Source organism: Lutra lutra, chromosome 14 (assembly GCF_902655055.1).
Source record: "Lutra lutra chromosome 14, mLutLut1.2, whole genome shotgun sequence".
NCBI classification, from domain to species: Eukaryota; Metazoa; Chordata; class Mammalia; order Carnivora; family Mustelidae; genus Lutra; species Lutra lutra.
In genome coordinates this window covers 3404501-3417817 of record NC_062291.1, presented here as the reverse complement: position 1 = coordinate 3417817, position 13317 = coordinate 3404501, and the positions used below count along the sequence as shown (strand labels likewise).

General features: G+C 46.9%; 1 protein-coding gene across 3 annotated transcripts in view; it reads right to left on the bottom strand.

Moving 5' to 3' along the window:
- DISC1 (DISC1 scaffold protein) overlaps positions 1-13317 on the bottom strand; it is a 380218-nt gene that overhangs the window by 270872 nt on the left and 96029 nt on the right. For all 3 annotated transcript variants that reach the window (XM_047702999.1, XM_047703001.1, XM_047703000.1), the window contains one exon: positions 3170-3320. In XM_047702999.1, the coding sequence (XP_047558955.1) occupies positions 3170-3320 (151 nt within the window). The remainder of the gene's footprint in view (positions 1-3169; positions 3321-13317) is intronic.

Here is a 13317-nt window from a genome sequence, read left to right as displayed (position 1 = left end):
CTCTCCCTCTGCCCCGCCCCCAACACTCGTACCTGTGCCACACTCTCTCTTTCTAGAAAGAAAGAAACAAACAAACTCTGAGTGTCATGAGTGAGCAAAGTGAGTGGGAATGAGATAAGGTCAGACAGTAGGATCAACAACGAAGTTAGAAGTAAGGCAAAAGGAGGCGTCATGTATGTCTCAGAGTTCCCGCCTGGGGAACTTGGTCAGTGACATAAGTCACGGAGATCGGAGATATATTAGAAGGGGCTGACTGGGGAGAAGGACAGTAAATCTAATAAATAGTTTAAAGATAAATTTAGTAAAGGCAAGGAGAAAAAGACAGTACATTTTTAGGATAAAATAAAGATAAAGAAATAGTAAACTCGGCCAAAGTTAGGGAGATGTTCATTAAAACCTGAACGTAGGTTGGAACCCTGGATAGGGATCAGGGCTAAGGACAGAAACGTGAGGGAAATTAGAATGTTAATAGAACCTGAAGCACGGGAGTATTTCATGTCACTATATAAAGTGAGAGACAGGACGGGCTAGAACAGAAGACAGAGGAACATGCATATCAAGGAGACGGGGAGAGGAAAAGGAGCTCACAAGAGGTTGCAAAGAACGGCCAGCAAGATAGCAAGAAGACCAGGAAAGGATGAGTCATGAAAGGACAGGGGAGAGAGAGTCTTAGGAGGGAATGTGATTGATTAAAAATTCCAGACCATGCAGTGATACAGAGCAGAGTAAGAATTGAAAAATGCCCTTTAAATCCAACAGAAAATCACTGCTGACTGCAACAGTGACAGAGATGGAAATCAGAGGACAGATGAAAATCAGGTCAGAAATCAGATCATAGAGGTCAGATCCCATTCACCCCAAAAGGGGACAAGAACTAAAAAGTACAGCGCGCAGGTAACCCCTTGGAGAAAATGACAAGGGGATAACAGTTAACAAGGGAAGCCGACAGCTTATATTGGCTTAATAAATGGTTAATAAAGGAATATACTTTTATTTAAAATTGAACTCTATGAAGCTGCCTTCTTCATAAGACAGTCAGATAGAAGGAATGTCAGATGGTGTAACCTGAGTGACAATGGGTGATACTGTGTTCACTGCATTCCGTGAGAAACTCAGCCAAGATCATAACTAAAGCATCGCTCTCCATTCAAATCACATGTAGGCTAAAGAGACAGTCATTGAAAAGCCTTTGCCAGCTCTGACTCAGGCAGCTCAGCAAGCGAGTTCCAAGCCGGGACTTGCGCCAGACCACCAGCCCTGTGTCCGGGCTCGGCACCCACCTGCTGGGGGTTCTGCATGAGCCCATTAACCTCTCCTGGACCGAGTACAAATACAGATGACAATGATGGTGACCTCCATATAGATTATATATATATATATACATATATATATATATATATAAAGTACTTCTACCTCCTAGAATTGTCTTGAGGATTAAATCAGTTCCTTCCTGTCCATTGTAGGAAGAATAGGTAAGCAAAATGTGGTCCCTCCTCACAATGAAACAGTACTCAGCCTTCTGAAGGAAGAAAATTCTGACCCATGGCACGATGTGGATGGAACTTGGGGACATTATGGTCAGTGAAATAAGGACAAATATTGTGTGATTCCATTTATATGAGATCCCAAGAAGAGTCAAAATCAAAGGGACAGAATGTAGAATGGTGGTGGCCCAGGGCTGGGGACAGGTTGGCGAATGGGGAGCGCATATTTAGTAAGGACAGAATGTCAGTTTGGAAAGATGACGAGAGTTCTAAAGATGGATTGTGGTGATAGCGGCACAACGCTATTGTGTCTTCAACCTGTACACTTAAAAATGGTTGAAATGGCAAATTATATGTTACATATACTTTATCACAATAAAAATTTTAAAAAAAAGTCATTAGCTTCTAAAGCCCTTGGTAACCATTATGCGAACGTTGTTAAATAAATAGAAACACATTTATTGTGTTTTAAATAATTAAAACACCTTTATTTATTTTGTAACACAATACATTGACAGATGTTAACCATGACCCAAGACAGGAGTGAAGGACCCCAAAGAACAGGAGAAAGAAAGAATTCAGTAGAAAGTCAAGTTGGGAAGGACTCCATGCGAGAAATGGAGAGGAAATGAGGATACCTCAATGCCGGATGAAAAAATGAATAGAAACAGAGAGGTGCAATCCATCTGCCCTTTAAGAAGCCCAGAAGAAGTTCACTCAACAAATATTTCTGAGGAAGCACCTGCCAGGGGCCCGGCACGCAGCTATGAGCTACCAGCAAACTGCAGGGCGAGAATATGCGAAAACAATTGGCATCGCTGTTAAGACAGGCTGTAAGGGAGCACCAAGGTAGACCGAAGGAATGATGCCGTGCACACTTAACAGGAATAAGCCAGACAATCGATCTTGCGATTTTCGGGATTCAGAAGAAGTTGGAAATAAAATGTAATTGCTGTGGCCGTGTTTACACCTAAGCAGAAGCAGGCCTGACCTGTGACGAGGCTGCTGGCATGGGTCACAAATGCGTTCTCTTGCAAGCTTTTACCCAGAAGCAAGCCAACAAGCAGGTGGGTGAGAGCAGGGTCCCCAGACTTTCCAGACGTGCCAGTGCCTGGGACCCACCCCCAGAGAGCCTGATCTGGTCAGTGTGGGTGGAAGCTGGACACTTAGAACCTCTCCAGGTGACTCAAACAAGCAGCCAGGATTGACAGCCACTGCATTGGAGAGCACGGTCGCGCCCTGCAAACCAGCAGTCCCCGGGGACCCCTGTGTAGCAGAAACAGCCAACGTTGATCAGAAGCAGGAAGCGAGTCAGGAGGAGGAAGTGCTCTCGGCCTTCAGGCAGAGACGACCACCTGCGGATCCTGCAGGCTTCCCGGGCAGCTCCTAACAAGAGCGAATGCACCCCACCTTCTGAGAAGCTCGGCTTCCCAGGGCAAGCTTAGCACCCCAACCCTCCCACCCTCCGACCCTCTGGGAGCAGAAACATGAGCAGAAATGGCTTCACAGGGGGGCGGGACCCACACCAGGCGCTCACTGAGGAAGGAGCCCCCACCTGCCCAACCAACCAACCAAAGGGCACATCCCAGGAAAAAGTGGCTGAGGGTCTCCCTGGCTGTGTCATGCCCCGCTCTTCACCACGTGGGAGCCAGGGGAGGAAAGCGGGGGCGAGCGTGAGTACTCACGGCGGAGCGGCCCTGCGGTGCGCAGCGGCTTGGGCCTGGGCATGCAGGTGGCCCAGCAGGCTGCAGAGCGCCGGCTGCCTTGACGGGAGCTGGAAGTGCAGGCTGCTCCTCTCTGTGTCCAGCTCCTCTAGCCGGTGTCTTAACGCCTCGGCTGGAAACCCAGAACATGAAAGAGAGGAGTCAAGAGCTGTGACACTTGAGATGGGGAACCCGGCATCCCAGAGCCCCGCCCCCCACCGGCGTTCATCCTAATGACCTAACACGACAGCCCCTGCGTTCACGGCCGCCACCTCTGCCTCTCAGCTGGTGCTTTGAAGAATCTTCTTAGTGAGGGTGCAGCCTCCCTGATTTTTATTCTTCCTGGTGTTAGAATGCACAGTTTATTGATCGTTTCTGATGTCGAAGAGGTTCCTGCCTATGGTCTCCTCTCGGATGTTGATGGATTCCTGTCGCACACTGAGGTCTTTCATCCATTTAGAGTTTACCTTTGTGTGCGGTGTAAGAGAATGGTCCATTTGCATTCTCCTACATATAGCTCCCCAATTTTCCCCGCACCGTTTATTGAAGGGACTGTCTGTTTCCCACTGGATATTTTTTCCTGTTTTGTCAAAGATTAGTTGACCAAAACCAAAAGGCAACCCACAGAATTGAAGATATTTGCAATTGACATTACAGATAAAGGGCTGGTAGCCAAGGTCTATAAAGAACTTCTCAAACTCAACACCCAAAAAATACATAATCAAATCCAAAAAATGGGCAGAAGACATGAACAGACACTTCTCCAAAAAAGACATACAAATGGCTAACAGACACATGAAAAACTGTTCATCATCATTAGCCATCAGGGAGATTCAAATCAAAACCACATGGAGATACCACCTTATATCAGTTAGAATGGCAAAAATTAACAAGGCAGGAAACAACATGTGTTGGCGAGGATGTCAAGAAAGGGGAACCCTCTTACACTGTTGGTGGGAATGCAAGTTGGCGCAGCCAGTTTGGAAAACAGTGTGGAGATTCCTTAAGAAATTAAAAACAGAGCTACCCTATGACCCAGCAATTGCACTACTGGGTATTTACCCCAAAGATACAGATGTAGTGAAAAGAAGGGCCATCTGTACCCCAATGTTCATAGCGGCAATGTCCACAATAGCCAAACTGTGGAATGAGCTGAGATGCCCTTCAACAGACAAATGGATAAAGAAGATGTGGTTCATGTATACAATGGAGTATTACTCAGGCATCAGAAAGGATAAGTACCCACATTTGCATCAACATGGACGGGACTGGAGGAGATTATGCTGAGTGAAATAAATCAAGCAGAGAAAGATAATTATCATACGGTTTCACCTATTTGTGAAACATAAGGAATAGCATGGAGGACATTAGGAAAAGGAAGGGGAAAATGAAGGAGGTGGAAATCAGAGCGGGAGAGGAACCATGGGAAACTATGACTCCGGGAATCAAACTGAGGGTTTCAGAGAGGTTGGGGGGGCGGTAGGGGGAGGGGTGAGCCTCGTGGTAGGTATTAAGGAGGGCACGTATTGCAAGGAGCACTGGGTACTATACACAAATAATGAATCATGGAACACTACATCAAAAGCTAATGAAGTTCTGTATGGTGACTAACATAATATCGTAAAAAAATAAACAGTTTATGTACTCATATCATGGTCTGTAAGAGGATACATGTTAATTATTTTTAAAATCATTGTCTTCACTTGGGAGAAAAGTTACTAAATTTTTTTTTTTAAAGATTTTATTTATTTGACAGAGAGAAATCACAAGTAAGCAGAGAGGCAGGCAGAGAGAGAGGAGGAAGCAGGCTCCCTGCTGAGCAGAAAGCCCGATGTGGGGCTCAAACCCAGGACCTGGGATCATGACCTGAGCCGAAGGCAGCGGCTTAACCCACTGAGCCACCCAGGCGCCCCGAAAAGTTACTAAATTTGATGAGTTTCACGTCTTCGGTTGAAAAATGTCAGTGCCCAAGCTTGGATTTTAAGAACATTTCCTTAGAAACTGCCCATCAAGATAGAACCAGTTGCAATTATTAAAATCATAAAAGCAATGTTCCAGTTCTACGTTACAGATAATCATATATCCACCTCTGTTATGGGTCCTATTATTTTTTTTAATGAACTTAAGTTTCCCTAGGACGAGGTACAAACACAGAATCACTGTAAAACAATTCTTCTCTAATAAAGTAAGCTTCAGAAATTGGAATCCCCTCAGAAGAATTTATCTTCATAACTATACACCTGAAGAATGGGAAAGGCTCTCATAAAACTATTTTTGCAGAAATATGAGGACTGGGTTTAAAAATATCATTCGGGGTGCCTGGGTGGCTCAGTGGGTTAAGCCTCTGCCTTCGGCCCAGGTCATGATCTCAGGGTCCTGGGATCGAGCTCCGCATCGGGCTCTCTGCTCAGTAGGGAGCCTGCTTCCCCCTCTCTCTCTGCCTGCCTCTCTGCCTACTTGTGATCTTTCTCTCTCTGTCAAATAAATTAATAATAAACAATTAATTAATTAATTAATTAATTAAAAAAATTTTTTAAAATATCATTCATCAGATCTTCCCTCCTTGCCAGGCGAGGGGCAGAAATTTCAATGGTCTCCACATTTGGGCAGTAGGTGGGCCTTGGGGACCCCCAAGATCTCAAGCGGCCACCCTGGGCATGAACACCTACCGCCTACCCTGGTGTGCGATACAAATGTTATCCTCTGTGTGTGCCATAGCGAGAAGATATTTGGAAGCTCTACCCTAGATCACAGTCCTGTAAGTTTCTATGCCCTACAGACCATTTTCCAAGTAGGCCTTTTCTAGAAGACCTAATTTTAAATTAAAACACTGTTTCCAAAGAGCTTGTTACTTTTTTAAAGATTTATTTATTTGAGAGAGAGAGCATGTATGTATATGCACGAGAGAGAGAGAGAGAGAGAGATGGAGAGAGCACACAAGGGGGGGCAGTGAGAGTGAGAGTGAGAATCTCATGCAGACTCTGTGCTGAGCACAGAGCTAGACGCGGGGCTCAATCCCAGGACCCCGAGATCATGACCTGGGCCAAAATCAAGAGTCAGATGCTCAACTGACTGAGCCACCAGGTGCCCCAAGAAGCTTGTCATTTTTAAAACACTTTGGAGAGATGCCTGGGTGGCTCAGATGGTTAAGCATCTGCCTTCAGCTCAGGTCATGATCTGGAAGCCCTGGGATCAAGTCCCGCATCAGGCTCTCTGCTCAGCGGGAAGCCTGCTTGTCCCTCTCTCTGCCTATTGTTCTGCCTACTGGTGCTCTCTCTCTCTCTTTCTCTATAAAATAAAATCTTTTTTTTTTAAACACTTTGGACAAAACTTTTTGTCGTATGCCAGCAGAGGTCAACGCTAATGACAGTGCAGCCCTCGACATGAGAGTTCCCTCCTCCTGGGCTCCTCCCACGACACAGACCCTCAGGCATGATGGGAAGGCAGGCCTCGGGCATGGTGGGCAGCACCCACCCTCTCCATTAACTTGCCATATTCACTGGGACCAACAGCCAGGAACATGCCAAGAGAACTGCCAACGATTCATTCTTATAGCACCAGAAAGGGTCATTTACTGACTTGAAGACCAAGTCACAGGTAACGGCCAAGGGCTCTCAGTCTGTGCCACCTTCATCAGAGTGACAGCTGGCGCTAATCCAGACACACACCTACAACACACAGTGAAGTCTGGTCTGGCAGTTCTTCCAGAATAACACCAAAACACACCTATTCCCTTACACCGAGCTTCAAACATCTTTTTTAAAAATATTATTTTATTTCATTTTAGTTCATTTCTTAAATTTTAACCAATTAATTTTACTACCTAGTTATTTACTTAATCCGTGCTCCATAAAATCAAACTGCCATGAAAAGCCATACGTTCTTACATCCTGTGCTTTAGAATAACATCTTCTTGCTTTCAGAACGGGTGGTAAAGCGTGTCGAGACACTGTTAGGTAGGAATGGGGACAAAGCCCGAGTCTGTGTCTCTGCCCCGCTGCTCCTAGCTGACCTTCCAGCTACTTAACCTTTCTACGGGTTAGTTTGCTAATCTGTGGAATCAGGGCTAATAATAATATCTACGTCCCAAGGTTCCTTGAGGATTAAATGAGATAAGCTACTGCAAAGCGCGTAGCACCGGACCTCGCACACATCATGTGTCCGAAGGGTTGGCTAATGTTAGCAGTGCCTTGAGGTCGTGGCCTTGGAGTGTTGGCGAGGCCGCTAGACACCAGCCTGGCCTCCTTCTGCGCCTGGCCGGATTCTAAACAGGACCCTCCCACAGCCCAGGGAAAAGTCCTCGGGCACCGCAAGCCCACCCAGCAAACCAAACCCCGGAAACGGTCAATTGGCTGCAGAACATCACATTCGCAAAGAGTTTCAGGGGAAAATACGAATTATCCCAGGAAATATTTGTGATTCACTGTGCTCTGCATCGCCACTCACCTTCGAAAAGGTGACCTCGAAAGTTATTTCTGTTTTATGACTGGAAAGGTGCACCAGGACAGTCACCACGCATGTGAGGGCTTATTGTCCCCAATCTCTAAACGGCCTCCTATCCCAGCTCCTCAAATGGCTCTCAGCTACCTGGGGTTTCACCTCACACGCTGACATCACCTCTGCCCAGCATGAGGGTGCGTTCTCCTAGTTCCTCCAACGTGTGCCCCTGTTCACTAATTCAATATTGTAGGCAGAGGGCACTCCCAACCAGAGCAAAGGCCCTGAGGCAGTGAGCGAGGGTGAGCGGGGGTTGGAGTGGGCTTGGTCATCGGTAAGGACAGTCTTTTGACCTGGTGGGTGAGGGGAGACCCTGGAGGGTTTTGAGCAGCGGAGTGACATGACTGACTCTTACTTAACAGGCTAAGTTGGAGGCTCCCCTGGGAAGAGACCACCGAGAGCAGAAGGCCCGAGACCAGCTGCACGGTTATTGCAGTTCCCTGGACCTACAAGTGAAACGGGGCTGGTGGGACAGGACAGGATTTCAGATACACTCCAACAGATGGGACATCGGGAATGGACAAAGACAGAGGTCCAAGTGACCCCAGTCTTGGTGGCCCGTACAACCAAGACAAGGCGACCATGAGCTGAGCTGGAGGAATCTGCTGTTCCTTCTGCCAGAAACACCCTTCCAGCCCAGCCCAGGTAAGCCCTACTCTCCGCTCCGACCTCAGCATACTCAGGAGGGCTGTCCGGCGTCCACGCCGCCTCAGCTCACCCAGACTCCCAAGTGCACGAGAGCCTCACACTCGTCTCCCCTCGTTCAAGGCCTCCCGTGCCCATGAGAGAGGGACCACGTCACCGTGCCTGTCGCTGTGTAAACCACACGGGGCCGCTGCCTGGCTCAGAGTGAGCACACGCCAAAAAGCGTCCGGCTAAACTCAATATTAGGTCCCCTCGTGGTTTTTCTTGTTTGGTGAGTTTTCTTAAGCCACCTAACTTCATTTTCGTTAGCCCCTAAATGAGCACAAAGACAAAAAACTCATCACGTCTAAAATGAAATCCACCAACTACTTTGCAAGATTTTACTCTTGCTGCCACAGCAAGGAGGGATCCCCGCGGGTCAGGTTAAGGCTTTGGGTTCTCGGACTCGTCACCCCCCATGCCTCCACCTCCTGCTGGTGTCCGCCACACTCCTGGCGCCGTCCCCATTTCCACTGCCTCCAGCCAGCTCACGTCACCCTCGCTTCCGCAAGGCGAGTCACCTCCCCGCCTGACAGCCTGCGCTCCTCCAGGGGCCCGCAGAGCACCCCTTCCTCCTGCTCAGCCGCGTGCAAGCCCACGAATGAGTGAACACACCGCAGAAGGCAGAGACACCGGCCGTGTGCCTGAAACCGTGCTGAGCACCAGATACATGCATCACAGAATGTTCTGGAGGCTCGCCTGGCTGCCAGAACAAAGGCCTGATGCCTGTGGCTGGCATTCAGGACACCCCAGCAAGCGTGCTCTCTTCTCCCACAGACATGCTGCGCCTGAGTCACCTGGTGGGGGGACACATCCCTGGAAAGAACAGAGAACCTCAGCGTCCCTGAGAATCAGGACACCCCGAGTCTATCTCCGGCTTCAGCACCGAGTACACATTCAACAAATCACTTCCCTGTTTACGCTTCAAAGCCTCATCGGCTCACGGGGACTAACATCTCCACAAGGTGTTTCATGAAACCATGGATGGTATCAAACAGCAACGGGTTAGACTGGAAACTACCTTGTCTTCGCCAGCTCGGGCTGCTGGAACGGAGTCCCACAGACGGGGCGCACACCTGACAAACATGTCTTTCTCCCAGTACGGGGGCTGGAAGGCTGAGATCAGAGCCAGAATGGCCGGGCTCGGGAAAAGCCCAACCTCCAGGCTGCAGATGACCAACTTCTTGCCATGTCCTCACAGGATAAATAGAGTGGACGGCCTCTTCTTAGAGGGGCATGAATCCCACTACGGGAGCCCGCTTTCATGGCCCCACCTCCCAACACCGTCCCACTGCGATTAGGCTTCAACATATGGATTTGGGGGGAACACAAACATTCAGTCCAAAGCTTCAGCCAAAGTGGCCCACTTTTTCCATTAATATGGGTGGTGTGTAAAAATGTTTTCTCTGGGGGAAAGGAGTGTCTGAGAATGTTTGGAAATAATATTTCTCACCTCCTAAATGCCATACTTATTTACTTATTTACTTCATGTATTCACTCAACTAACAAATACTTCTGATAAATATTATTAGGCTGTAGGGCTACAAAGATGAACCAGACACACTCTGGGTTCTTAAGAAACTCAGTGACTGGGGACAGGGGTCGAAATTATCAACAGGCCTTTTCTTGTCTTCCTGTGCAGAAAAGGTGGCAGGAATCTGCCCCACTGGTAGAAGAGGGGCATAAAGGAGCACAAAGATCGTATGGCCACCAGCATCCAGGGCGCGGGGGGTCAAGGGGCCTCCAGAAGCCACACAGAGGCAGGCATGCTCGGTGCGGTGCCCAGCAGTACCTGAGGATGGGGGACACTGAAGGGAAAGGGGGAGCAGGTGGGAGACCGCCAGGAGCGTAGGAGATAGGTTACACTAAGAAATAAATAAACTGATGGAACAAGTAAGTAAATATATGGAGGATGGAGAGAGCCAGGTTCCTCAGCATTGGAGACTATACTTACAGTGACGGGAAGGGATAAGGACAGAAAGCGCTAGGTGTGTTGTACTGGAATTGAAGTACTGGCATGATCTAATGGTTTTCAATACAGATGCTCACAGATACAGGTGAAAAGAGTTATCGACGCGTCTGTGTTTGAACTTACATATATTTTCTGTCTTTACCCACCAAGAAAACCTGGAAGCAATGATCCCAGTGGCAGTAAGCATACCCAGCACAGATCTGATTTCCAAACACCATCATCTGTGAAAGGAATCAGAGCCATTTGGAGAAACAACTGATTATAGGCCTGAAGATGGGCCAGACTCTGAATATCTTGTGCCCAAAAACTGGGACATGCTCAAGGACTGGCAGAGACATGGCCATTGAATACAAGTCCATAAAATAAAAGGAGCTGCCACAGGTGCAATCTTGGATCATTTGAGAATCAAAAGAGTCATCCTATTAATGAAGTGCAACCCACTGAATAGACTACAAACCCATAATCCACGCTAATAAAACGCCAACCAGTAAAAAGGAATGGAGGGAGGCAGGCAGTGGATGGGCTAAATGGGTGATGGGCATTAGGGAAGGCATTTGTGATGAGAACTGGGTGTTGTATATAAGTGTGAATCACTAAATTCTACTCCTGAGACCAATATTACACTATATGTTAACTGACTAGAATTTAAATAAAAATCTGAAGGGAAAAAAAAAGGAATGGAGGTTTGGTAAGGTGCAATGGAATCTTAGATTATCTCCCCCACAAGATGCTCATCAATTTCCAAAGGGCAAACGGTAATTTTGTGGTGGAGAGACGGGGGAAACACCAGCACAACCAGATGGTCAAGGCTACCATCAGCAGAGGTGGCATGACGGGTCTACCTTGTGTGACATCAAGTGAGATACACCAAAAAGTACACAGTTTGATTTCCATAACATTCTTGTCAGGGCAGCATGACCTGCATCTTGTCATGAGGAGACATGGGCGGATGCGGGTTGAAGGTCATCTGACAATGTGGAAGGCCTGCACTCCTTACAACTTCCAAGGACAGAAAAGACTTGGGTGTTGAGAATCATTCCAAATTGGAGTAGACTAAAGAGACATTCCTTCATGCAATGTGTGAACCTTCACTGAACCAGAAAGAAGAAAGGAACAATGGTGGCAACGCTGGCGAAATGTGCACAGGGTCCGTAGACCGGATGGCAGCAGCGTATCAGTGCTGCCACTTGGTGGCCTGTGATTGTCCTTCTTTGGGGAGATAGCCAAGTGCATACGCCGGCCTGAGAGGGCATCATGTCTGCAGCTTAGGCTCAGCGGCTCGAAAGAGGAGAGTGACAATGGCTCCGTGGTATCTGCTTGGGGAATCAGAGTGAGGGAGATATTCGACTTCTTTGTACCAGACTCACAACTTTTCTATAAGTGGAAAAATATTTTATTATTTTTAAATTTGTGTTTTTAGGGGCGCCTGGGTGGCTCAGTCCGTGAGGTGTCTGCCTTCGGCTCAGGTCATGATCCCAGCATCCTGGGATCAAGCCCAACATCTGGCTCCCTGCTCAGCAGGGAGCCTGCTTCTCCCTCTCCCACTCCCCCTGCTTGTGATCCCTCTCCCGCTGTGTCTTTCTCTCTGTCGAATAAATAAATAAAAACCTTTTTTTAATTGTATTTTTAATCTTTTTTTTTAATTTTTAAAATATTTATTTTTGAATTATTATTTTAAAAAAATAAAAGGGTGGGTGCCTGAGTGGCTCAGTCAGTTGGGTGTCTGACTCTTGGTTTTCACTCGGGTCACGGTCTGAGGGTGATGAGATCAAGCTCCGTGCCGGGTTCTGCACTCAGCAGGGAGTCTGCCTGAGACTCTCTCTTCCTCTACCCCTGCCACTCCCCGGCTCATGTGCTCACTCTCTCTCTCATAAATAAATAAGTAAGTAAGTAAATAAATAAATAAATCTTTATTAAAATATGCATAGATTTTATAAATAGATAACCACGACATTACTAAATGCTCTGTTTGTGACTATCATATCCCTTTATTCATACGAATTCTGCTGGGTGTTTAAGAAGATCTCTCCCATCGTTCTATGTGGCCCCCTGGTTGAGGAAACACAACTCACTTTCTTGGTCTTTTCTCTCTTTTAAACCTCCGCGAGCTTTCTGTCCACATTGCTCACCCGATGTCAGTTTGCAGCTCGGGATTTGAAGCCAGAGCACAGCAGGTGCTGAATACAGGCGGGCTGCTGACCCTCTGACTGATAGAACAGCGATCGTTCTAGAAATTTCGGTGGCATTTTGTAAATACAGCTGAATAGTAAAAACAAACAAACGCAAAGTTGACCGCAGAAGACACTATCATGTGCTAAGCAAAATGAGACATTAAATGATAGGTCCTAATTGATCCAATGTATTTGATTTACAGATCTAACATGCCTTACTCGTAGGACCTCCGCAATAAAAATGCTAACCATCATCTCATTCCATTTTGGACCAAGTAAATGCATTTTTTTGATACCACTACAACATATTTATTAATGTTTAATTGAGGGTCAGTGTTCATCTGTCTTCCTTAGCACATCAGTACTAAATGCCTGTTACTTTGGGGCTATAATTTGGAAACAGAATGAAAGAAAAGTACTCTGTGCATCTATGAATAAATAAGCAAATAAGCATTCACAGAGCAGCAAGAAATCTTCACACATAAAGACATCCTGCTAATAGATTCAATTTCTGCTGCCCTGCTCTGTCTGAGGGATGACAGAATATATGGTGTGAGCCATATTCTTGGCTGAACGGCCATTCTACATTCTGAGGAGGCTCTTTAAAGCAAAGAAGCAATCAGTGTCTCTATAAGTCATTTTTCCTTGGTTTTTACATAATGGCCAAGAAATGCTATTCACTGAGAGCTGAATATTCTAATATTCCCACATTACCATACACATCATGAGCAGATGACCAGCTTACAAAGGAATCGACTGTAGTAAAGTGTATTTCAGACTAACCTGAGCACAACCGAGACAGTCTC